The following is a 25,283-nucleotide window of genomic DNA, read 5'->3' on the forward strand; positions in this document are numbered from 1 at the left end:
CATCAGAGTGAAAATAAACTTCCCTCTATGATGTCATAGAAAAAGAATAGTGTAAATATAAATGACAAGTGAACTATTGAAACACTAAACCATTATTTGTTCCCCTCGTTTCTCTGTTTACAATGCTGTATATATTATAGCGCTGCAACATCAGATAAAGGGAAAGCTCACCTCAGAGCAGTGCATGTCCCCCATGCTAGGGACTTCCTTCTTGCAGTACCCATGTCAGCAACAGGCACACGTCTAGATTTAAAATCCCTTCGTGTAGCAGTGGCCCTCTGCCTTGGTGCCCAAATTCACACTGAATACAAGTGTATTTGCAACAGGGTGGATGCAGAGCAATATGTACTGCATGGGTTGCATTGCAGAAGCTCCAATAGTAGGCATGCAAAGCACAGTGAGGTAAGTGATATCATCATGAGGAGCCTTGCCTTAGCTCAGTGCCCAGCGGAGAGAGAACCTCGCATCCTAGTGGACCAAAACCTGGATGACCCCGCACTTCGCCAAGATGGTATCACAATATAACCCTGGAAGAGAGGCAAACAGCTGGTATGGGACTACACATGTGTATCCACCCCTTGCTGACATCAACATAAATGCTGATCGAGCAGGTGGGAGTGGCCAACCACAGGGAAATGGCAAAATCAGTCAAATACAGGCAGTTGAAAAGTCAATACACTTTTGTTCCCTTAGTGTCCCCTGCAGGAGTGCTTTGGGATTTTTCAAAGAATTGGGTTCCAGGCTCGTTGACAACATCAGAGACCCAAGGGCTGCCAGTTTCTTGTTTCAGCGCCTCAGTGTGGCTATCCAGAGGGAAAACGCCTGCGTAGTCCTCAGTTCCCGTCTGGAAGTGAAGGAGCTCCACGAGATCCATAACCTTTAAACACTCAATATATTACCCAATGTACATCCTGTAACCATTAAATATCTAATAAAGCACAAAAATATATTATAAAAAATATATATATATAATTTATATATCATACATACAGGATATATATATTACATATATGATATATACTGTATATACATATCAATGTATATATTATTTTACATATTATATAATATATATAGGAGATACCACTTCTGGTTGCATTTGTAGGGACCCTCGGCCTCGAAGAAGAAGATACGTAGCATCCAGGGAAGCCTTGTGGGGGACTTGCGTACATTCACATACAATTCCAATATATTGTACATTTTATTTTATTTAAAACTTCATTACACAAAATGGGTTACAACATTGGTTACATATAAGGTACAAGGCTAGTTCTCACAAGTTGTCGAGTTCCTACAGCTCATCAGATGGCAGGCAGTAACCATGGATGCAGTGTGTGTTACCTCTATGTATCCCCACACTAAGTCGCTGAAAGAGGAAGCTGGCGGCTCTAGATTATCTTGTTGAGGGTGAACTGAAGAGGCAGGCGGAGGATAATAGACTTCAGAGGAGGTCTCGACCACTGTCAGATGCACCCGCTTCGGCGTTTATCTGCGCTCGTTGCGTCAGGACTGTCATTCTCAGGTTGGCCTTCACAGCCACAGCAGGTGTTGCATCTAACAAGACTAGAACAACTAGACACCCAGGGCACAACTCAACAATAATCCCATGGGATTGATGGATGCCTACTACTACTAATATATATATATATATTAGTATATTTTGGTAGCAGTCTTTCCTGTAGACATATATTATTAAATATGACCGAAAAAGTAAGATTAATATTTCTAACACGAATTTTCTCAATCTTTCGTACATTACGCTTCACTGTTGGAGGTAAATCAAAAATCACTTCTCCAAAATTCATTTTTATTTCTAGACTAGAAATAAAAATGAATTTTGGAGAAGTGATTTTTGATTTACCTCCAACAGTGAAGCGTAATGTACGAAAGATTGAGAAAATTCGTGTTAGAATTATTAATCTTACTTTTTCGGTCATATTTAATAATATATATATATATATATATATATGACAGTGTCAGACCACAAAGGAAGAATTGAAAAAGGAGTTAACTTAAGTACTTTCGTATTTAATAATACATCTTCAGAAGGGTGAAGATGTAGTATTAAATATGAAAGAACGTAAGGAAATTCCTGACACTCATAAAATATATATATATATATATATATATATATATATATATATATATATATATATATATATATATATATATACATATATATATATATATATATATATATATATATATATATATATACATATATATATATATATATATATATATATATATATATATATATATATATATATATATATATATATTCACATACACATAAGATATATATAAAGATTTATAGGGGGTGGTAGAAGACAACATGTGAGTGTACACGGGTGCCCTACAAGGCTCCCTGGATGCTGCATAACCGAGGTCTTCTCCGAGGTCAAGGGTCCTTACATACCCAACCAGAGGTGGTACCCCCTATAATTATATATATATATATATATATATATATATATATATATATATATATATATATATATATATATATATATATATATATGTATATATGTATATATATATATAAACAAAAGGAAGGGTGTGTAGGAGAAAAGCACACAGAAACTGTATTGGAGGGGACCTAAACATTCCCTCTAATGCATTATGTGTGGTTTCCTCCGAGGCTAAGGGTCCCCTTCTTCCAGCCAGAGGTGGTACATTTTATTTATTTATTTATTATATATATATATATATATATATATATATATATATATATACTGTATATATATATATATATATATATATATATATATATATATATATATATATATATATATATATATATATATATATATACTGTATATATATATATATATATATATATATATATATATATATATATATATATATATAATGTCGTACCTAATAGCCAGAACGTACTTATCAGCCTACTATTCAAGGCCCGATTTGCCTAATAAGCCAAGTTTTCATGAATTAATGTTTTTTCGACTACCTAACCTACCTAACCTAACCTAACCTAACTTTTTCTGCTACCTAACCGAACCTAACCTATGAAGATAGGTTAGGTTAGGTTAGGTAGGGTTGGTTAGGTTCGGTCATATATCTACGTTAATTTTAACTCCATTAAAATAAAATTGACCTCATACATAATGAAATGGGTAGCTTTATCATTTCGTAAGAAAAAAACTAGAGAAAACATATTAATTCATGAAAACTTGGCTTATTAGGCAAATCGGGCCTTGCATTGTAGGCTGATAAGTGCGTTCTGGCTACTAGGTACGACATATATATATATATAATATATATATATATATATATATATATATATATATATATATATATATATATATATATATATATATAAAGTATATTGACCAGACTTACACACTAGAAGGTGAAAGGACGACAACGTTTCGGTCCGTCCTGGACAGTTCTCAAGTCGATTGCAATCGACTTGAGAATGGTCCAGGACAGACCGAAACGTCGTCATCCCTTCACCTTCTAGTATGTGGTCTGGTCAACATACTTTAGCCACGTTATTGTGACTCATCGCCTGTATAAGTATATTATATATATATATATATATATATATATATATATATATATATATATATATATATAATATACATATATATATATATATATATATATATATATATATACATATATATATATATATATATATATATATATATATATATATATATATATATATATATATATATACACATATATACATATATATACACATATATACACATATATACATATATATACACATATATACATATATATACACATATATACATATATATACACATATATACATGTATATACACATATATACATATATATACACATATATACATATATATATACACATATATATGTGTATATACACATATATATGTGTATATACACATATATATGTGTATATACACATATATGTGTATATACACATATATATGTGTACATACACATATATATGTGTATATACACATATATATGTATATATACACATATATATATATATATATATATATATATATATATATATATATATATATATATATATATATATATATATATATTATGCAAATAATCACAAAACGTGTGATTTACAATTGCAAAGATCAAGAGAGAAATTACAAAATTATGTCAGGGACTTCCCGGGAAATATTAAGTAGAGCAAATATATACTGTATAATGAAAGATTATATGATTATGCATTAAAAATGCATTTGTATATAACAGGAATTTTTATAGTAAGCAATTTGAAATGACAATGGGTAATCAATTATCTCCAATGCTGCGTTCTTTAAAACTAATTTTCTTTATTATCTTTTATCTAAATGGTATAAATATGTTTATATTGTTTCTTTGGCCTATATCCAAATTACTTACTTTCCAATCTAGAATTAACCATGTGATCCTATTTTCAACTATTAAATTTGGGCAGGATGAATCGATACCACTTTTGTATACAATGGTTCACAGAGTAGGAAGAATGTTAAAGTTTTGTGTGTATAGAAAGTTTACTAATTTATGTTCATCAGCTCATTAATATTCTAGCCACAAAACTGTTGAGCATCAGTTATTCTCATCTCTGTTTCTTGGAAATGCATACAGACTCTTTGTGGTTTATTGACAGAATTTAATCAAATTTGAGATTGGCCACAATCTCAAATCCAAAACATTTTACTGATTAAGCCAGGGGAAAGACCTAAGCCAAGCTCCCCAAAAAATATTTTATAAACCTAGTACAAGAGGCTATCATACAAAAATACTGAGTCATCAATATACTGAATCTATTGTAACGTTATATCATTCCTTAATTTTGTTAATATTAATGTTACATTTAAAAATTCAATATGGTTATACAAATATTATTAATGAAGTCTGCAATATCTAATTGCTGTTGTGTTTATAAAACCCCATGTAAGAGGTGTGGTAAAGTGTACATTCGAGGAACTGATAAAGATTATTGAAAAAATAAGATCAAATTATAGTACAACATTTCTGGTGTCAGATCAGGAATCTAACGAATTGTTTGTCCACATGATCAATTATTATCATTTAATTAATTGAAACACTGTGTTAAAAAGAAAAACAAAGTTGCCTCTTGCAATTCCTTCATGGATAGAACCATAGTGCAACTGTCATCAAAATTGCTGGCTTCATTGTGAACAAAACAATCATAATTTTGTTTGTTTTTCTTATAATATGATTGATCTGTAATCAAAAGTATGAAAAATAATACCGTATATATCCCGTATTTCGGCCTGAACATTGCCTTTGAATGTAATGATAGCCAAGACTAAATAAAAGGTATTTTCGTTTTTAGTTTTCATATGAAATATATTCAAAAGTAAGAAATCTGTACTGTATGTACAACTAAAACGAATACCAAAATAATCTTATATAGTACAGTACAGTACAGTGAAGAGCGTTATGTTGGCCCAGGTAAGTGCTATGGTCATTACAAGATTATGAGAGTCTAGGAGCTGAACCACATCTGACCCCAAATTATTTTTGTGGCCTCTCAGGACTACTGGGAAACACCACTGAATTGTTGGAACCGTATGGGCAACATTGTTATTCAAACACTGACACGATATGAATCGTCGTAAAATTATGACCACATTTCTTTAAACGATCAAGACATGATAAATGCACTTTGAGGGTTAATGAAATTTACTGATTATATTTTAAATAGTACCCTCAAATTCTTTAAATTAGAAACCTTTTTTGTTAGCAAAATTACATGAGGAATGGAAAATCTGAATTAATTTAATTTTTCTTGCTATGGGATCTGGTTTTCCCATTGTATGCAAATATCACAGACTCTTTATAACTGTATTTTAATATTCATGTACATTATGATCCAGTGACAAATCACCAGTTTTTGGAGTCATGTTGCATCTCGAGGACAATCCACTCACACTTGGGTGTGTTGAAAAAATTGGCCAACAATGACGTGTCCGCCTTTAAATGTATGTATGTATGTATGTATGTGTAATATATATATATATATATATATATATATATATATATATATATATATATATATATATATATATATATATATATATATATATATATATATATATATATATATATATATATATATATATATATATATTAGTAAATACTACACAAAAATATGGGAAATATAAATGCAATAACCACAAAAAATGAAGATAAATATAGAGGACAGAACATATGAAGAACAGTTCAATATGTGGGTGTGGATAGTTGTCGTTAGGATGTGACGCGACTCCCAACTTGGGTGTCCTTTATATATATATATATATATATATATATATATATATATATATATATATATATACAGGCATGCTTAATATTTTTCAACTACTCTCGGATGTGTTGAAGGACATGAAAAGGCTCACACACAGATTCTCTTCATTTCTCTGTAGTGTTTTCGCTATAAATATAATACGATATATCTATTTATCATTAATTTATGTATAGTAAAAATTATTTATTATATAATTTATGTACAGTATGCATATATGTATTCAGTATTTCCCAGCAAGTTTCCAATGATGTGTTTAACACAAAAGCACTCAACATATATTTTCCTAGCTTCCCTGTGGCTCTTTGCACATGCGCATGCATGTGCACGTGTGTGCACCGACACACACACACACACACACGTGTGCACATGCACTTGTGTGGGTGCGCACATACACACATTCATGTGCGCACACACATGCATGTATACACAAGCACACACACACACATGCATGCACATGCCTACACACACACAAAACTCTTATTCACATACTTTTGCACACTTGCACAAACACACACATCTTGCAGCCAATTTAGCATTGGCAAATTGTTAATGGAACCATGACCAAGTTTTGTGGAGTAATGAAAATTTGTTGGATGAGAGACTGCCACAGGTTGTCACTGGGTACATAACACCTCCCCACAACTATAGTTGCTGTTTGGCCCCACTGAATTAGCCCCCAGCCCTACTCCAGTGGAGCCCCCCACTAGCCTGGGAGCTGTTATTTGTGCCAGCGGCTCCAAATATAAACTTCATTCTTTTATTCCTCCAAAACTTTGGAATTATAGACTCTGATCATGGCACACACATTAGTATCAGAATTCTGGATCCTGTATATGTATAGCATCAAGTGTTAGAACATTGTATAATCATAGACACAAATGTTAAAATCCTGTAATATTCTAAAAACCTATAAATACATACTCAGATATATAGTAAAAAAAAAAATGAATGGTTAGAATAATGAAATATAGGATCCTCCACCTGTTTACCTAATGTAGGAATGTTTAACAAGCTCTCTTTATGAAGCAACTTCAGCTTTATTATCTGAGTTTGACCAAAGATGCATCTCTAGCAGTAGTGTATGCAGGATCTGTTTATAGAGCACTGTTAAAGTTCAGATATACATGTGATTTTTCTCCAATCAGACAACTCGCTAAAATTCTATCCATACATCTTTGTCACCAAGTTACAAGAACACTCGGCATTTGCATAATAATAATAATAATAAAAATTTATTATATATATAATGATTTTATTTTTTAACAAAAAATCATGTATCATCCACAAACTAATTTCTACGCAAGTGTTTAAATATGATGAAACTTCATTGGAGGTGTCTCCATTGGCAAGACTCTGCAGGTAACAATAAATATTAACGTATAGTATATAACTGGTGGTTCATTGCAGCAAATAAATAAAAGATGACTGAGGGGCAAGACACAAGAACCAGTCCTGTGTAGCCGAGACTACACAAGTGTCGACCTATTGGGCTAGTCTTTGTGGTAACACGATATTTTTTTGTCAGTGTCTCCAATGTCGTTTGTTATACTTTACTACCAATATAAATAGTCCCTTGAACCTTATAACATCCACTTCAGTGCAACATCATTTGCATTTGTGAGCCATAGATGATCTATCATCACCTTTAACACTGAATGCCTCAAGAAATTATTCAACAACAAATTGTCTGTGGCTCAGTCAGTTTCCTCACCTGTGCTCTTTCTCTTCCCTGTCGTATACTGCATTATCTTGTATAATAAAGCCCCACAATTATCCCTCTTTAGTATGGTGATAAAATAGTTAGTTAAAAATAAAAAAAACATGCAAGACCTCTACGTTATATCCAAAGCAACATGTTAGTCATGTGCATGAACACTATGCCTCATGACACTCTTCTCACACTCTTGGGTATTGCTCAGTTAAGTAAACTTACACTGATTATGTTGTAATGCAATGCACTTAAATAGTGTATAAAGATAGAAGACAAGACTTCTACATTCTCTGTATTATTCATGTTCTTTAATTAATGAGTATCACAGTAGTCCATGCAAAATCTACCATTACACAACACACTTGGAACATATCTGCCTCCACATTTTAGACATAATTACAATAGTCTATGTAAAATATTTATTGTTCAGCATTCTAAACCAAAGAACATAAATATGAAACTTTTTACTTAGTTTAACGGTAGCAATTAAAATGCATGTAGTAATGAGAGCGTAAATACTGATGAATGACAAAGGGAAAACTGCTTGCACAATAAAAAATGATGTAAGCAACATTTTCATTGTCATCCATCAGAATATTGTAAATTGTAATACAGCTATCTACAATTTACTGTTTATTTAGAGAAAGGGCTAGATATTTTAGGATAAAATATGCAAATAGAATATGGAAAACATAGAAAGTGAGATATCGTAATATGCATTGGAGCAAGGATATACACTTTTTTTTTTTTATTAAGTCGGGGCATTATGTGAGAGAACAATATCTGAGAGTCGTTGAAGAGCTGATGGTTCACTCTGAGGAACCTCACTCGTTGGCCACACCCCAACTCGTTCAGTGCTACCTCGAGTCACCTTCTTGTATCAGTATTTTTTCAATATATTTATTTGCTAATAACATTCATTTATACATTCTGAAGTTAGTAATATTTCATGATAAAAAAATTAAAGGCTTTTTATAGATTTTTATACCCTAAGCCAATCAAGGGAGGCTTCTCAGAGTTATAAAATGGGATGCACACTCCAAGGATAAATTGGGCTGTGTTTGGATAGAGAACCTCAAACTGGGTCTCAGTAGTTCCTTGTAACGTTCAGAAGTGGCAGACATGACTCTTATTATATCTTGAATAATAAGCAAACTCAGTCTGACCTCGAGCAACAACACTAAAATATATATAACAAACTAAGAATGTTACAAGACTTGGTAAATGCAAACCAACAAGGCCTTTTTGTTTTTTATACACTTATGAACAACAACAGTTTGTTCATAAGGCCTTTTTACCTTCAGTTCATTGAAGCATGACATTTAAGCTAATTCTATAAAATAGAAAAAATAAAGGCTAATTAGTATGCGTTTACCATCGTAGGAATGAGATGCCAGGTAGTAGTTGCAAATGAATGTGTACTACAGTCTTTTGTAGAACGCAAACTCTTCAGATGTACAAAGACAGAAGCACAGCCCCAAGTATTATTAATTCACATGTCCTGACATCACCACGCAAGCACCTCTTAGCTTCAGGACTCTTATTCAAACACAGCCCTTTTATAACCAAACAAAATTAAGTTATAAGCATGCCATGAACTCCATAAAAACAGATACAAGCTTCATCATGTGGTCTCAATGCCTATTGTATAGTTAATTATGTTTGCTATGTCAGATTTGGAATATTTGCATGATAATGTGTATGTTTTGTTTGCAGAATTCATAAAATACAAGCCTCTTACTGATTTGAGAGATATATGTTGAAAGTTTGTCTACAATTGTTACCATGTATAAATATTTGCATAATTTAAATAGCTGTGATAAGTAATCCAGGTCTTCTGATCAGGATTCAGTATAGTACAGCCTTTCACCTTGTTTTCAAAAACATAAGAAGCAACATTTAATAATATAAATTACAATGTTACATATATAAATATATCTAAAAGGGTTAAACTATCTTTGTTATTTTGTATAAAATCATTAAAATGATTCAGCCCACATGATTAGCTATTAGTCCTCTGCATACTTTAGTTTCAAATGGGTAATGCATTGCCATTACTGCTATTTCCAACCCAACCAGACCGTGATAAAAGTAATAGAGCAAAAAGTTTATTTTGACATGGTATACCTAAAGAATAGGAACAGCTAAGCTTGTATCTATGTCAAGAGATGTATTTTCAATGTATCAACATGGAAAAGGAAGAAACAATGAAATTATTTGGCCTTCCATTGCTCTTTCATTACAGCCCCATTACTAACTAGGAATAAATTATTTATAGCCACAGGTGTAGTATACACTGATTCCTCCTACATTTAGTGGTATAAATGGGCCCACATTCCCTGTGGTAAATGGGGGAAGTTTGGGTTGGAGACCACCTCTTGTTTTCTGTCTACAGGAGTCCAGAACTGCCTTAGATTTGGGGCCCTAACTTACCTGGATTCAACAAAAATAATGCACATTCACATAGCTGTGTAAAATGCAAAAGGAATATGAGCTAAAAAAGTTTGGCAGCATTATGTGCACTCTAATTGTTGGATTATGTGAAGGAAATGAGGAAGAATAGAGGAGATAGGAAGAATGAGGAGCGGAATGTTGCGAAGATTGTAAGAGTGAAAGATGTAAAAAGAATAAAGTCTGTTATTGAATGCAATTTAGTGCAGAATGGTACAATGATACATGGTGATTTCACATTATGTGTTTGAAGGTGCCTGCATGTGAAATTCACGTTTGCAAGGGTAAAGCCTGTTGTGATTGCATAGTCAATTCTCGAGAATCTTGATAGTTGGAATCAGGACCATTTTTCAAAATGGATGGCGAGTGAAGTTTGGAACTCCTCCCTGTGCCAAAGTTGCCAAAAGTTTTAATTGTATTTGACCAATACACTGTACTGTAGTTTTCCTGTTATTTGATATGATTTATCACTTGAACAATACTAAATACAGTAAGCAATATATGTTATATTTTAACAAATTCCAAGTGAACTTTGAAAATTTAAAATATCAAGAAATACCTGACAATTATATAAATGTATGTATGTATGTATGTATATATATATATATATATATATGTGATATATATATGTGTGTGTGTGTGTGTGTGTGTGTGTGTGTGTGTGTGTGTGTGTGTGTGTGTGTGTGTGTGTGTGTGTGTGTGTGTGTGTGTGTGTGTGTGTGAGAGAGAGAGAGAGAGAGAGAGAGAGAGAGAGAGAGAGAGAGAGAGAGAGAGAGAGAGAGAGAGAGAGAGAGAGAGAGAGAGAGAGAGAGAGAGAGAGAGAGAGAGAGAGAGAGAGAGAGAGAGAGAGAGAGAGAGAGAGAGAGAGAGAGAGAGAGAGAGAGAGAGAGAGAGAGAGAGAGAGAGAGAGAGAGAGAGAGAGAGAGAGAGAGAGAGAGAGAGAGAGAGAGAGAGAGAGAGAGAGAGAGAGAGAGAGAGAGAGAGAGAGAGAGAGAGAGAGAGAGAGAGAGAGAGAGAGAGAGAGAGAGAGAGAGAGAGAGAGAGAGAGAGAGAGAGAGAGAGAGAGAGAGAGAGAGAGAGAGAGAGAGAGAGAGAGAGAGAGAGAGAGAGAGAGAGAGAGAGAGAGAGAGAGAGAGAGAGAGAGAGAGAGAGAGAGAGAGAGAGAGAGAGAGAGAGAGAGAGAGAGAGAGAGAGAGAGAGAGAGAGAGAGAGAGAGAGAGAGAGAGAGAGAGAGAGAGAGAGAGAGAGAGAGAGAGAGAGAGAGAGAGAGAGAGAGAGAGAGAGAGAGAGAGAGAGAGAGAGAGAGAGAGAGAGAGAGAGAGAGAGAGAGAGAGAGAGAGAGAGAGAGAGAGAGAGAGAGAGAGAGAGAGAGAGAGAGAGAGAGAGAGAGAGAGAGAGAGAGAGAGAGAGAGAGAGAGAGAGAGAGAGAGAGAGAGAGAGAGAGAGAGAGAGAGAGAGAGAGAGAGAGAGAGAGAGAGAGAGAGAGAGAGAGAGAGAGAGAGAGAGAGAGAGAGAGAGAGAGAGAGAGAGAGAGAGAGAGAGAGAGAGAGAGAGAGAGAGAGAGAGAGAGAGAGAGAGAGAGAGAGAGAGAGAGAGAGAGAGAGAGAGAGAGAGAGAGAGAGAGAGAGAGAGAGAGAGAGAGAGAGAGAGAGAGAGAGAGAGAGAGAGAGAGAGAGAGAGAGAGAGAGAGAGAGAGAGAGAGAGAGAGAGAGAGAGAGAGAGAGAGAGAGAGAGAGAGAGAGAGAGGAGAGAGAGAGAGAGAGAGAGAGAGAGAGAGAGAGAGAGAGAGAGAGAGAGAGAGAGAGAGAGAGAGAGAGAGAGAGAGAGAGAGAGAGAGAGAGAGAGAGAGAGAGAGAGAGAGAGAGAGAGAGAGAGAGAGAGAGAGAGAGAGAGAGAGAGAGAGAGAGAGAGAGAGAGGAGAGAGAGAGAGAGAGAGAGAGAGAGAGAGAGAGAGAGAGAGAGAGAGAGGAGAGAGAGAGAGAGAGAGAGAGAGAGAGAGAGAGAGAGAGAGAGAGAGAGAGAGAGAGAGAGAGAGAGAGAGAGAGAGAGAGAGAGAGAGAGAGAGAGAGAGAGAGAGAGAGAGAGAGAGAGAGAGAGAGAGAGAGAGAGAGAGAGAGAGAGAGAGAGAGAGAGAGAGAGAGAGAGGAGAGAGAGAGAGAGAGAGAGAGAGAGAGAGAGAGAGAGAGAGAGAGAGAGAGAGAGAGAGAGAGAGAGAGAGAGAGAGAGAGAGAGAGAGAGAGAGAGAGAGAGAGAGAGAGAGAGAGAGAGAGAGAGAGAGAGAGAGAGAGAGAGAGAGAGAGAGAGAGAGAGAGAGAGAGAGAGAGAGAGAGAGAGAGAGAGAGAGAGAGAGAGAGAGAGAGAGAGAGAGAGAGAGAGAGAGAGAGAGAGAGAGAGAGAGAGAGAGAGAGAGAGAGAGAGAGAGAGAGAGAGAGAGAGAGAGAGAGAGAGAGAGAGAGAGAGAGAGAGAGAGAGAGAGAGAGAGAGAGAGAGAGAGAGAGAGAGAGAGAGAGAGAGAGAGAGAGAGAGAGAGAGAGAGAGAGAGAGAGAGAGAGAGAGAGAGAGAGAGAGAGAGAGAGAGAGAGAGAGAGAGAGAGAGAGAGAGAGAGAGAGAGAGAGAGAGAGAGAGAGAGAGAGAGAGAGAGAGAGAGAGAGAGAGAGAGAGAGAGAGAGAGAGAGAGAGAGAGATATATTTCCTCATATACTATGTATGATACACACATTTTACAGTACAGTACTTATTTTACTACAGTATAAAAAAAAAATTAAAAAAATAATAAAATTATAATGAGATAATGGAAAGCGTGTGGCATGATGAGGGTCCCTGTTGGTAGTGGCTATTAATATTGAGTTTCTGCTCTTTCTCCTTCCCCCCCCCCCCCAGTCCAATTGACAAGTCGTTTCTACACACATACTGGGTAATTGATTTAGCAAACCCATCCTATTTTCTTAAACTGTAGTATAAATAAAGACAAGACTGAAAAAGCCAACATAGAATGTAATGAAATGGCCCCCCCCCCCTTCTGGTAGAGCCCCAGTGGCTCCCTGAAGCTTTCTCACTGAGATAGCTCCTCACTTTTGTGTCATATCAGTGACAGGTGTCCTGTTAGGCCTATTGCAGACCAGAATCAGAACCTAGCCTTCTCACAGTGATGGAGGGGACAGATCGAAAGAAGAGAACACGGGCCAGGAAGCCCAGCCCAGAGTATACAAGACAAACTGGGACTGGGACATTAATCAAATACCAATCTACAAAGTCCCTGTTAGACCTCCAAAACCCTCAAGCTCTCTGCCTGTGAGGGATGACCAGGTTTTGGCTCTGGTCCCCAGGGTAGGCCAAACAGAACTCAGCAGCTGATGTGACCTAGAAGTTGGGAGCCATCTCTGCAAGATGGCTTCAGTGAGCCATCTTGTTGAGTTTTAAGACTAGGTTTTGCTTGTATTGTCTTCCTAAATTATATTTACAAACTGCTTAATACTGTAAAACAGACATTGCTAAATAGTGTTTCAGGCTTGATGCCTTTTGAAAATTATTTTAAATTTTCTTCTAAGTATTACCCTGTTCCATGATCTACCCAAATAAGCCCTTTACACATGTTAAGGTTTATAAACTCTATAAACACTGTGCTTATATGTATAACATTTTAATATAGTACTTCAACTCTGTTGCGTTAAAGTGTTAATTGGTATTACCAGCTCATAACATTGATATCACCAATTCTCTAATAGAATACTAAATGGGGGTATCCTGCGGAGCCTGGCTCGTCCTGTGCCCAGGCCCCTTACACACATCCTCCTAGGTTCCCTTCCAACATACACCTTCACACACCTTCCAAGTCTCACCTCATCACGGTAATAATTTTCACAATACACTATCTTTATCACATCACTGACATCATCTTCACACCATACCCATTTGCACTTACACTCACACTCCCCATCTCCACCCATATATTCCCTACCACTGTACTCACTCTAACTACACACAATCTACATCAGTTATCAAAAGGTTGTACCCAGAATGCAAATCATCATCTTAACCTCCATTTTGCATATTGGAAGTTATATATAAATACACATACATTTAAACAAATGCTAAGCTCTACAGTTTTTCTTGTGCACGGCATGGCATTTTTGGCAGTGTCGTCTATGTTGGCATCACGTTCAAGACCGGAACATGAAGATGCCAACGTAGACAACATCGCTCAAAATGCCATGCCCACTACACCGGATTAATCTTCGAATGTTTTCTCCCCTTTCTTTGCCTTATTCTTCACCATTTTACGCTTTCCTCTTCACCTATTTGTATTTGTATGTACCTGACCTCCCTAATGGTATAAATCCAATATGCCCAGTACTACTGTCCAATTCACTTAAAGAATGAATCATGTAGGTTCGAAACATTGTGTAAATTTATAATAAGTGTAATACAATCTACAGTTAATTATTTCTTTTAGTTTAATACCTGTTTGATACCTGCTTGATGGGGTTCAGGGAGTTGTTCTACTCCCCAAGCCCAAGTTTACCTTGAACAAAGATGACATTTGGAGAAATCCTCTTCCAATTAAACCAAGATGCAAGAGCACTAGTCAGAGGAATAAAAGCCCTAGACAAGAGAATAATCAATACAGAGCTAATAATATTATATATCTATTTTTTTTTATTATAGATGGTAATTTGCATTAGGAAGTAAACATGTCATATAAGAAAAATCAAAATAAATGGTTTATTTAATTTATGAATATTTACAACATTATACAAGAATAGACTGCATAAAACTTAATACACAGTAAACAACACAACTATAGTAAAAACTTAGACACCGACTTGTATTCTGGTCTTTTCTTCATCTTGTGTTCCTTCTTATTTTGTTGTATTTTTTTAGAGGCATCATCTTGTAGCTGCTTGAAGAATACTTGTGATGATCTCACCACTTTGTTCTGGTTCCCCTCCAACTGTTAAAATACAAAATGTTAAAAAATGCGATAGAGCCATGTATTCCATCAAAAATATCAAAGCCCACACTAACAAAAACCACACAGAATACACTTGTGCACATGCACATACCGTGCTTTGTCTTCATATTTTGGGTACAAGAATTTCTATTATTTTAAGTAAAAACATAAGAATAATGGACACTGCAGGATGACCTGTTCGGCTACATGAAGCAGTGCCTATTTATATTCACCCATACTTATTTATAGACATGTCTAGTCTGTGTTTGAAATGAGCCAACGATTCCACGTCTGTTATGTTAAACCGTAACGTGTTCCAAAATTAAACAACTCTACAGTATTTCCAAACCAGTATTTACCCAGATTTTTTCCGGATCTAAACTTGACCAATTTCTATTCATTGCTTTGAGTTTTTTTTTTTCCTTTGTGTTGATACAATATATTTAAATCCTTATTTATATATGATTATCATAATTTTAAGCATAGCAATGTTCCACACTTTGAACTATATAAATTCCACAAATTACACACTTTTGAATAATATTACAGCAAAAAACCAGAGAAGAAACGAATGAGAAACATAAAAATAATTGTGAAACGTTATAATCGTGACAACTGCCGCCCCACAGGGTGGCGAGGCCGACTGACCCCTAGCGTTCCATCACTCAGCGCCCATAATTTGCTCAATTTCCCAGCTCCATCACGGCTAAAGTATGTCACATACAATATATTTTTTTCATTTCCCGTGATCAGAGACTGCATTTTAACAATATAAGAAGAGAAAATAATTTTTTGGAAAGAATATATTTTCGGCGCACCACGGGTGTTTCATATTTTAACGCAAAGTAGTTCAGTGGTTAAGATGCTGGATTATTGTAATTTAAAAATCATCTCTAACAATTAAAAGTTAACTTTAGCAAAGCTGAACATTTAAATACAGCACACTTACCACTTTCACTTGTCCTGACTTAACCGCCTTTTCTATGACCTTCAATGTGGACTTTGCGTCAACTTTTCCATTGGGTCCAGCCCTCTTCAGTTTCTCTTGCAACTTCTTCTCCTGCAACTTAAACTTTTTCTTCTGATGAGCTTTCTTCACCCGTCGTTCATGCTTTTTATCTGTGCTTGTATATTCAGTTTTGCCTCTCAATTCACCACGCACAGGCTCTGTAATAACACAATATATATATAAATATATAAAAATAGGTAAAGAAATTAAGATTACAACAAAAATTATTCTCTACTAATTGGGGTAAAAAAACTGAAAGTTTAATGTTAACATATAAAATTTGCTCAGTTAGGCTCACATTTTGACAACTTTAGAAGGCATATAGACAGACCAGAATGAATGGACAGTGAAAGAGGAGATTATCCAGCAGCCTCAACATGGCAGGGACCTGGCAGGGGATCAGGAAGTATAATACAAAATGTCATAATCAAAAACCATGTCAAAGTAAGCTATGAAGCAGTCAGGTAAGCACTTGGAATCACGCGAGTTCTGTACGTGAAGTATCAATGACCATACTTTAAGTTGGTCAGTTGCCATTTGTGCAAACTCCCTTGCCGCCATTATGAAGTACAGTAATTTAGATCCACCTGCGAAGAATATCCCTGCAAATATCAGCAGATTATATTAATGAGAAGACTAACAGCTTCAATACAAATTTCAGTACCTGTACAGTATATAATTATTTATCAAGAATTTTTAAAATAGCAATGTATATGAACAAATCCACAAGGACCGTGAGGAGGGTTCGAACCTACGTCCGAGAGGATCCCAGACGTTGCCTTAATCGACTCCCTGGAAACACAAACCGAAACTGTCTCTATTTTCCGCTTGTTACAACTTGTAATAAGGTTGCTACATCTTGGCCTAATGTGTTTATGACGTATTTTTACGTTGTTACAACTTGCTATATTGGTTGTTTTAACTGGTTAGGAGGTGTTAAAACGTATTCGAACTTTGTACTAACGTCGTAGTTTCGGTGTGTGGTTTGGCGGGCTGAGCTACGACATGGTAAAAGAATTGCAACCGGGAAATCATCCTGATCTACCAACGGATCCTGCAGTCTCTCCGAGACACAAACCAGGGTTTTACACAATTCCCCCATGCACCCGAGTTCTGCCAATAGGCTGTTCTACCTCTTCGCTCCTACTTCATTACACACAGAAATCACAATAGTGTGATGCATCAAATGAACAAATCCAAGGGCACAAATCCGCCCTTGTGGATTTGTTCATTTGATGCATCACGCTATTGTGATTTCTGTGTGTAGCAATGTATATTATTTACCTATCAAACAATCTCATTTCCAACTAAATATATGAACTAAATCTCCAAACAAAAATTATGTATTTATTCTGAACTTCCCCCCTTGAAAAAATATTAGTTTATTTTATATAAAATTTTAAATATTTTGTCACTGTTAATATTGTTGAATATATGATAGGTGTTTACTCCCCAACCACAATCAAATAACTGCTCTAGAGTAAATCTCTTAAAACATAAATAACTGCCTTACAACTGGCATAAATGACTCGTGTGTAGATGATGTGACCTTAAGAGAAGTTCTTCTCTATTTCACATACAATATAAACTGAGATATTTTCAACATCTGTTCTTCACCTCATGTAAAAACTAAGTACACTTCAGGTCTGCATATTTTTTTTCATTTAAAAATTCTTTCAATGCGTAAAAGAAAAATTTATATCTCACCCAATATTTCTTGAGGAGCAAGAAGTGTGGCATCTGTGGATGTTACAGGTGTGGCTTCTTCCATATTGATTGCTGGCAAATTACTCTGGATCTTCACCTCCACACAAGCCTGAAATAAATTTTACTCTTAGGACACACAAATAGCTTACGAAGAAAAGTTAATGTACATGTAAATATAATTCCTAACTATATACAGTGGAAACCTGGTCAAAAGGAACAAATCCTTCTGGAGCTGCCTGCTGCATCCAATACAGTATTTCATTGCATTTAATCTCTGCAATTTTTGCTCACATCTACAATATTTATATGAAGCAGAGTCAAAGCAGCAATAGCAGAGGCCAAGATCCTTGTATGTGATATAAAAATTACGCATATGACGGATAAAAACCTACACTGGTAAAACTAGACTGTCTACTCTTCACCTGCTGTTTCCTCAGCAATATTTATCATAAAATCTGGAAATATTAGCATTTTGGCAACCACTCGACCCTAAAGGCACTGTAATGGATTTGAGACCCCACAACAGTACCTAGCAAATGCAGTAGTATATTATATGAAAGAGAGTATTGTACCTGTTTAGGTGTGTAATGGTAGTTGGCAAGGGCATCAAACTTCATAAACAACTTGTCCATTCTCTCCTTTATCTCTTTGTGTTCTTGAGATTCCTCCTCTTCACCCTGCTTGCCTTCCTTCTGCTGCTTCAGGTATTCCTGTATAATTGAAAAATCAAAAAGGTATTAAAAGATGAAAATATGAATATATTGTACAGTAGGAAATATTTGAATGGGTTTGCCCTCCTCCAGATTTATGAGACTAATCACAGTATGCAGATGCTGGCACTGACTGAAAACTGATAAACCATAACACAGCAACTAGCTTGGTAGAAGCTTACATACATTGAAGTCAAAAGTAATTTTTTAATTTAAATTTTGGGTCTTCATTAATAGCCTAACAAAAAGTTGAATAAAGCACAAGGCAACAAGGAAATGAGTTTTAGTCCTCTGAATAAGTAGAAGAAAGTGAGAAGATTATTGTAGCTAGACACAGAATGTTGCAGGCAACGAGGACAAATGATGTAGCTGAAGCAGTTCCAGAATAGGGAAATTCAATGATGGCAACCAGACGTGATACCGCATGCCAAGAGGTTGGAAGAGGAGGCTTCTAGGAAACTAGACCTCCCAGGAACATAGGTAGAGACAAATTCTACGTCACAAATTTGATAAAGAGCTCACTGACTGGCCAACAGAGAGAGAGAATGGTGGGCTGGGGCTCGCATGCCGAGTCAGGTAAAGTGTTAACTTTATTCTTGGGATGGATCTGTTCACTTGAATCATTTAGATGCTTCTGATTTATCCTTAATCTCCATGTATTCATGCCACAACGTTATTTCATAAATTAAATTAAATACTCACCTCCTCATATATCTCAGCCAAGCTCTTCTTGCTCTTCTCTTGCTCAAGCAACAGCTTCTTCTTGTACTCATAAGGATCCTGTGTTGGCTTTACTTTTCTCTCAACATCATCCCAGGCCTTAATGCGGATACGACTCATAATTAGTTTCTCAACTTGCGACGTTGTATCTTCAGTGATAACTGGTCCTTTAAAGATAAGAGCATTTTTTTGAAACATATTTCATCTGGAAAAAAAGATAACCATTTTGGTTCGATTCAAATAGTATTAACCTATGAGGAAAGTGAAAAACATATATGCCATGGAAAGCATAGACCTTCCTCAGCATTTCATGTGATGCTTCTGGTAACTTAAAAATTTATATATTATACATATATCCTGAGGGCCCCTTTCTTCTTGGAGCTCCATTTTTCTAGAGGGTGGCCTTATATTGAATCACAGATTTTCCTAGTATGAAGAGTTGTTTAGGCCTGTTTTAAGGCTTTGGTCTCTTTTGAATCTAGCAGTACTGTTGTTTGTTTTCACCTGCCTTCCCCAGTGAGGTAGCAAAAACAAATTTCACTGCTCCCTGCAGTGAAATTCTGGTTCTGGCTTTAGTCGCCAGTAGGCCTATTGAGCTCCACGGCTGATGCAACATAGTAGATGGTTCTATCTTATTAACAGCTACAGGAAGCTAAAAGGGGCTCTTCCCCAGAAAAGGGAAACAAAGAATGTTAAGAGACAGTGAGAGACAGAATGAACTTACTTTGTCTGGCAACTATGTCATATTCCATATGTTCCTCTAATGCAGAGTTTTCTGGACGGTCAGCACTCACTGCTTCTCCACGTAAATACCATGGTTTCTCGCTTGTATTAGCTTCTTCTAGTGTTTCAATGACCTTAAGCTCCCTCTCTCGCTCCATCTCAAATGTTGACTTAACCTGAAAAACAACTATTATATTAAATTACTTTCTTAACTAGGTGCATACCGGGGAATTATATTAAAGCTTAAGTCGCAAAACATGCCTGGTAATGTGGGCATGCATTCAAATACATTCACAAACACTCTCACAATCCAAAACTAAAAATCAAATATGAAAATTATAAAAGATATTTTTATATGAATTAAAAACTATACATCTTCCCCTAATTAAAAGAATACAAGGAATAACTGCAAAATTGGTCAATGATAAACAAGATGGGTTTTGTGGTGGCATGTGGAGATATTTGCACTGAAGCAGATAGTGTTGAAGGAATGTAAGATTGTAAGATGTACATAACCTTCATGGACTTAGAACAAGAATACAATGAATGTAATAGAGAAGAACTCTGAGGAGTGATAAATATGAATAGAGTTAATAAAATTGTGTTAAACACCGAGTTTGTATATAAAAGTATTTAATAGGTAAATTCGTAGGAGCCGTGATGAGGATTCAAACCTATGTTATGGGTAGTCCCCACACACACATGCCCCAGACAATCAGGCCATGACATGGTAAAAGGACTGCAACCTGGAGTTCTGCTGAACACACGAGGGTTTTCTGAGGCTTGCACTGAAGTGTTCTGTTGCAGTCCTAGTAGTGCTTCACTGATTCTATGCAGGTAGTATTTCTTCCTCCATTTTACCTTACAGAACTGTACAGTATATTTTAAAAAATAATGTTTATGTATTTCACTAATGCCTGACCAACCAAGCATCAATGACCCTTCCGGAAAGCAGCCGTCTTGTTCTTCGCCAGAAAAGAAGGAGAAGGCTATTTTTAGCCTTTAATATTTTTATTATTTTTAAATCTAATATGAAAGTGTGAATATTTTATATTTTTTTTTAATATTTTATTGTTTATTTTTTCTGTTCATGTTATGATGTTCATCAATTAGGAAAAGTTGGAGCATTAACCATGTAGATTATGAAAAGAAAAAATTGGGTGTTTGAGGAAGTTTCAGAACACAGTCACCCTTAACCTTGTCTATGGAGGATAGAAGCAAATATATGTATACAGTATATATATATATGCTGGTTAGCATTATATAAATGAATGACCATGTATGTAATAGAAAATCAAATAAATATAAAATTCCTTTCCAGATTTCATAAATATATATCTAAAAGTGTACCACAAAAGACAATTAGCCACAACATAATGAGAACTATATATAATCAGTTAAGTGTTCCTTACCTCCTTCTTTTGGTTGCCAAAGAGGTGAGGTGATTCATCCTCCCTTGTATTACTTGCATGATCTTGCATAACTCTCCCAAAGCCAGTTTGAGGTTCATCATAATCCTTATCGCTCTTGTCTTCCTCCTCCTCCTCCTCCTCATCTTCATCATTTTCCATATCCTCGCTCAATAGTTCTGACAATTTCTTTGATTTTCTCTTTTCTTTATCATTTGTCACATCAAAAAATGCATCATACATAGCACCTTCCTGTATACAGAAATCCAGTATTATATAAACTTAACATCATGCAATGTGTGTAGCTAACTACAGTACTGTACTTAATACCAAAAGCATCTAAATTCTAATCTACACCATGGTTGGTCAAATATTGCTCAGGTATTTCTCATTTAAAAAAAAAAATTAGCATGGAATGTAATGAAACGCCATCTTCTCGATTTTGCCCAGGAGGCCCACTGAAGTTAACAGACTGAAATCCCTATATTAGTCCAGATTATCAGTTAACTGGAGTTCTTTGCCTACCGGGAACCATGAGCCAGAACCTGGTTCCCTCAGAGAAGCGCAGGGAGCAATGGCTTATGATCACACCACTTATTGATAGTAAAGTCATGTCTGCCATCGACCATGGGTATCACCCAGAAAGGTAGGTGTACCATTACAAACCCCTACTGGTAAAACATTGCAACCCATGACTGAACAGAGCCCAAGAACTCTTCCCCACCCCCCACCCCCACCAAGATGAAACAGCACCAATGATTGTATGTTTTGGCTCATCCATCATTCTGGTGGCCTTCTCTTGGGAAAGGCAATCTAGTATCTCTTGTTCCTTGTGCCTCTGTAGAGGAGCCATGGTTGGCCTCTGGTCCCCGATAGGATTGCAATGAATCACAAGGTCTCAGTAATTAGGTGGTTATCCAGGTAGCTAGCTCCAGGAGCCACCTTAAGAGTCTGTGCAGAAAGCACAGTATTAGCATTAAGTGATAAAAAAATGTTTTATCTACTTATAGCACTTTGAAAGCAGATTTTAACACAAGAAGAACAGACACTACTTACCTCTCCCTCACTCTCATCAGATATGTCTGCCATAAAGTCAATATCTTCGGAATCTAGATCGTAGTTCTCTCCAATGGCATCATTGTCAGCCACCCATTCACTTTCTCGAAGCTTGAAAAATTTTGTGTCGACTGTAGTATTTCCAAAAGGCTGGGCTTTCACGCTTTTCTTTCCCTTTGCTTTCAATTCTTTTGAATCCAATTTATTACCATTATCTTCTCTAACAGCAGCCTCTTCTTCCTCTTCATCTTCAGACTCTTTCCCCTCTGGAGCAATCAACTCATCAAAATTGTCTTCTTCATCATCACTGTCATCACCAAAATTATCATCCAATCCAGTATCTTTGAAAGCTTCAGGTTTTTCAAAAATATCTTCATCATCACTAAATTCACTTCCAGATTCTTCATTGTTTTTTGAACTGTCCATTGGCAACTCCTCCTCCTCCCCCTCCTCCTCTTCCTTATCATCACTGCTACCACCAATACCCTCGTCAGAGTTTCCATCAAATAGTACAGGCATTTTCCCTTTTTCATTTTCTACTACCGACAGTCTATTGTACTTGGCTAAACTACTAAGTTTAGCCACCATAAAGCAGAGATTCACTTCATCCAATCCCCGGAAATCAACTGGAGCAGCCAAGAGACTCTTATTCTGTAGTTCCACCAACTGCCAGATCTGAAAAAAAATTGAATATCATTACAATCTTAAATTTAATTCAAGATTATTATTATGATAGCTATTATCTTCTATTATTTTATTATTATCAGCTATTATTATTATCTTCTAGAGTAAGAGCTGCAGGAAAATTAACTAGCTTAGTCTAGCATAGGTAATACAATAATTGATATGGTAAACTGGACGTAAAATTAAGGTGCCAAAATCTAGACGAAACATTCCTTTCTGAACTGGTCACTAGGTCGTTCCGTATGCAATATCCTTCTTTCCCCTGGGATATTGTGAACTTTCCAGTAAATATACATTCCAGTAGTTACCTTGTATATTAAGTAATATTTCTAAATGCATACATACACATGCACAAAAAATCAGTCTTCAAATCAATATGGAAAACCCCTTTCTGCCAATTCAGAAATTTTGTTAATCCCTAGGGTAAAGAGACAAATGAACAGTCAGGCACTAATACAAGAGGAATTTGTTTCAAACAATTTGGCAGGGTCATGTGATGTAAGGTACTAGAGGCAGCACCTAAGAAAAAGTTCTAATGAAAAACTTCTAAAAAAAAACATGAAAAAACCTAATGAAAAACTTCTAAAAACCCATAATGTCTATTTGAGGTACAGTACTTCAATTAACCCCCTATATGAGGCCATTGCCACGTGTTAATGTCAAGGCCACTGTGGTTTTCATAATTTATTGTTCATTATTATTACTTTGATTGTATAATACATCTATAATACATCCTACATATATGCTGTAGTGTCTGTAATTAAAAATACAGAATTTTAAAACTGGTGCTGTAAATGGACCAATCTGACAATATAGCTTGGTGTTTAATTTAAAGAAACTTCACTTTACAGTATCGTTATTTGCCTGATCTTACCTGTTCATTATCAAGTCCATCTGTGTACAGTTGAGGCATTGCATCCTCTGGGCTGCGAAGATTATATTTCTTTTCCTCCTCTTTCAAGAAATTATACACTTTCCTGGTTTGCTCCACCCAAGCATCTTTAAGTTTACTGTTAGGTCTGAAAAAAAAACATTAAAGTAATACCAGTGTTGTAACAAAGGACAAAAAAGTATAAAAGACAAAAAAATCAGTTTTGAAAGATAGGTCCGCACTAAAGGTTACTTGTGACCCCATGTTAGGAATGTCGGTGGATGGCTGGCTGGTGGGTAAGCAAGAGTTGTGTGAATTGTTGGGTTAATTTGTTCTATTTATTTATTTATATATATACAAAAAGATACATTGGGATTGTGAGGATACATAATATGGTAATTACAATCTTGTAAAGCCACTAGTACGTGCAGCATTTCGGGCAGAAAAAACTTCTATAGATATGTTGGGTGTGCAGTGATGCAGTGACAGTCGACACACACATGGGACCTCCTCTGGGAGACTTGTGAAGCCTTTTTCTCCTTACAAGGAATGAATACAGTGAACCATTTATGAATCGTATGACAATATTTAGTATTACCTCAAGCTGTCGTTGGTCAACAGATCCCCCAAAAAAGTAATAAGATTAATATCCCTGCAAGTAAAACTCATACATATATCAGAGGTCACTGGTATTGGCTACTCCCTACCTTAAATAGTCCTCAGGCTTTCTTAATAAATCAGTAAATCCTTTACACATGTGTTCCATTGTGGTGGTGAGAGGCCAGCACAGGCCGCCACGACTCTTGTTTACCTCTGGGACCACACCAACATGTGGCTATACAATCTACATACAAATATAGATTAAGTCATGTTAGTTTATAAATATATTATTCAAATTTAATATATTAAATTTCATATTTTAATTATTATATTTACCGAATTTAACTCTTCATTTATTAACTTATTTTTATTAGTGTCATCCCTT

General features: G+C 35.7%; 2 protein-coding genes across 2 annotated transcripts in view; one reads left to right on the top strand and one right to left on the bottom strand.

Moving 5' to 3' along the window:
- Positions 1-683, top strand: part of amon (prohormone processing protease amontillado) — a 252,356-nt gene extending 251,673 nt beyond the window's left edge. The window contains exon 15 of the mRNA XM_045753517.2: positions 1-683. This exon is cut by the window's left edge and continues 150 nt beyond it. The gene's annotated coding sequence lies outside the window, so the exon portion shown is untranslated.
- A 14,489-nt stretch (positions 684-15,172) lies between these two features.
- LOC123765085 (U3 small nucleolar ribonucleoprotein protein MPP10) lies at positions 15,173-25,138 on the bottom strand. The gene is made up of 10 exons (XM_045753519.2): positions 25,006-25,138; positions 24,302-24,446; positions 22,744-23,418; positions 21,691-21,939; positions 20,280-20,454; positions 19,538-19,722; positions 18,698-18,835; positions 18,126-18,234; positions 16,359-16,576; positions 15,173-15,409 (listed from the first exon to the last, which is right to left on the bottom strand). Exons 1-10 carry the CDS (start codon positions 25,062-25,064, stop codon positions 15,257-15,259), a joined length of 2,106 nt encoding a protein of 701 aa, XP_045609475.2. The 5' UTR covers positions 25,065-25,138; the 3' UTR covers positions 15,173-15,256.
- Positions 25,139-25,283: the final 145 nt, after the last annotated feature.

The sequence above is a fragment of the Procambarus clarkii genome, chromosome 29, assembly GCF_040958095.1.
Source record: "Procambarus clarkii isolate CNS0578487 chromosome 29, FALCON_Pclarkii_2.0, whole genome shotgun sequence".
NCBI lineage: Eukaryota > Metazoa > Arthropoda > Malacostraca > Decapoda > Cambaridae > Procambarus > Procambarus clarkii.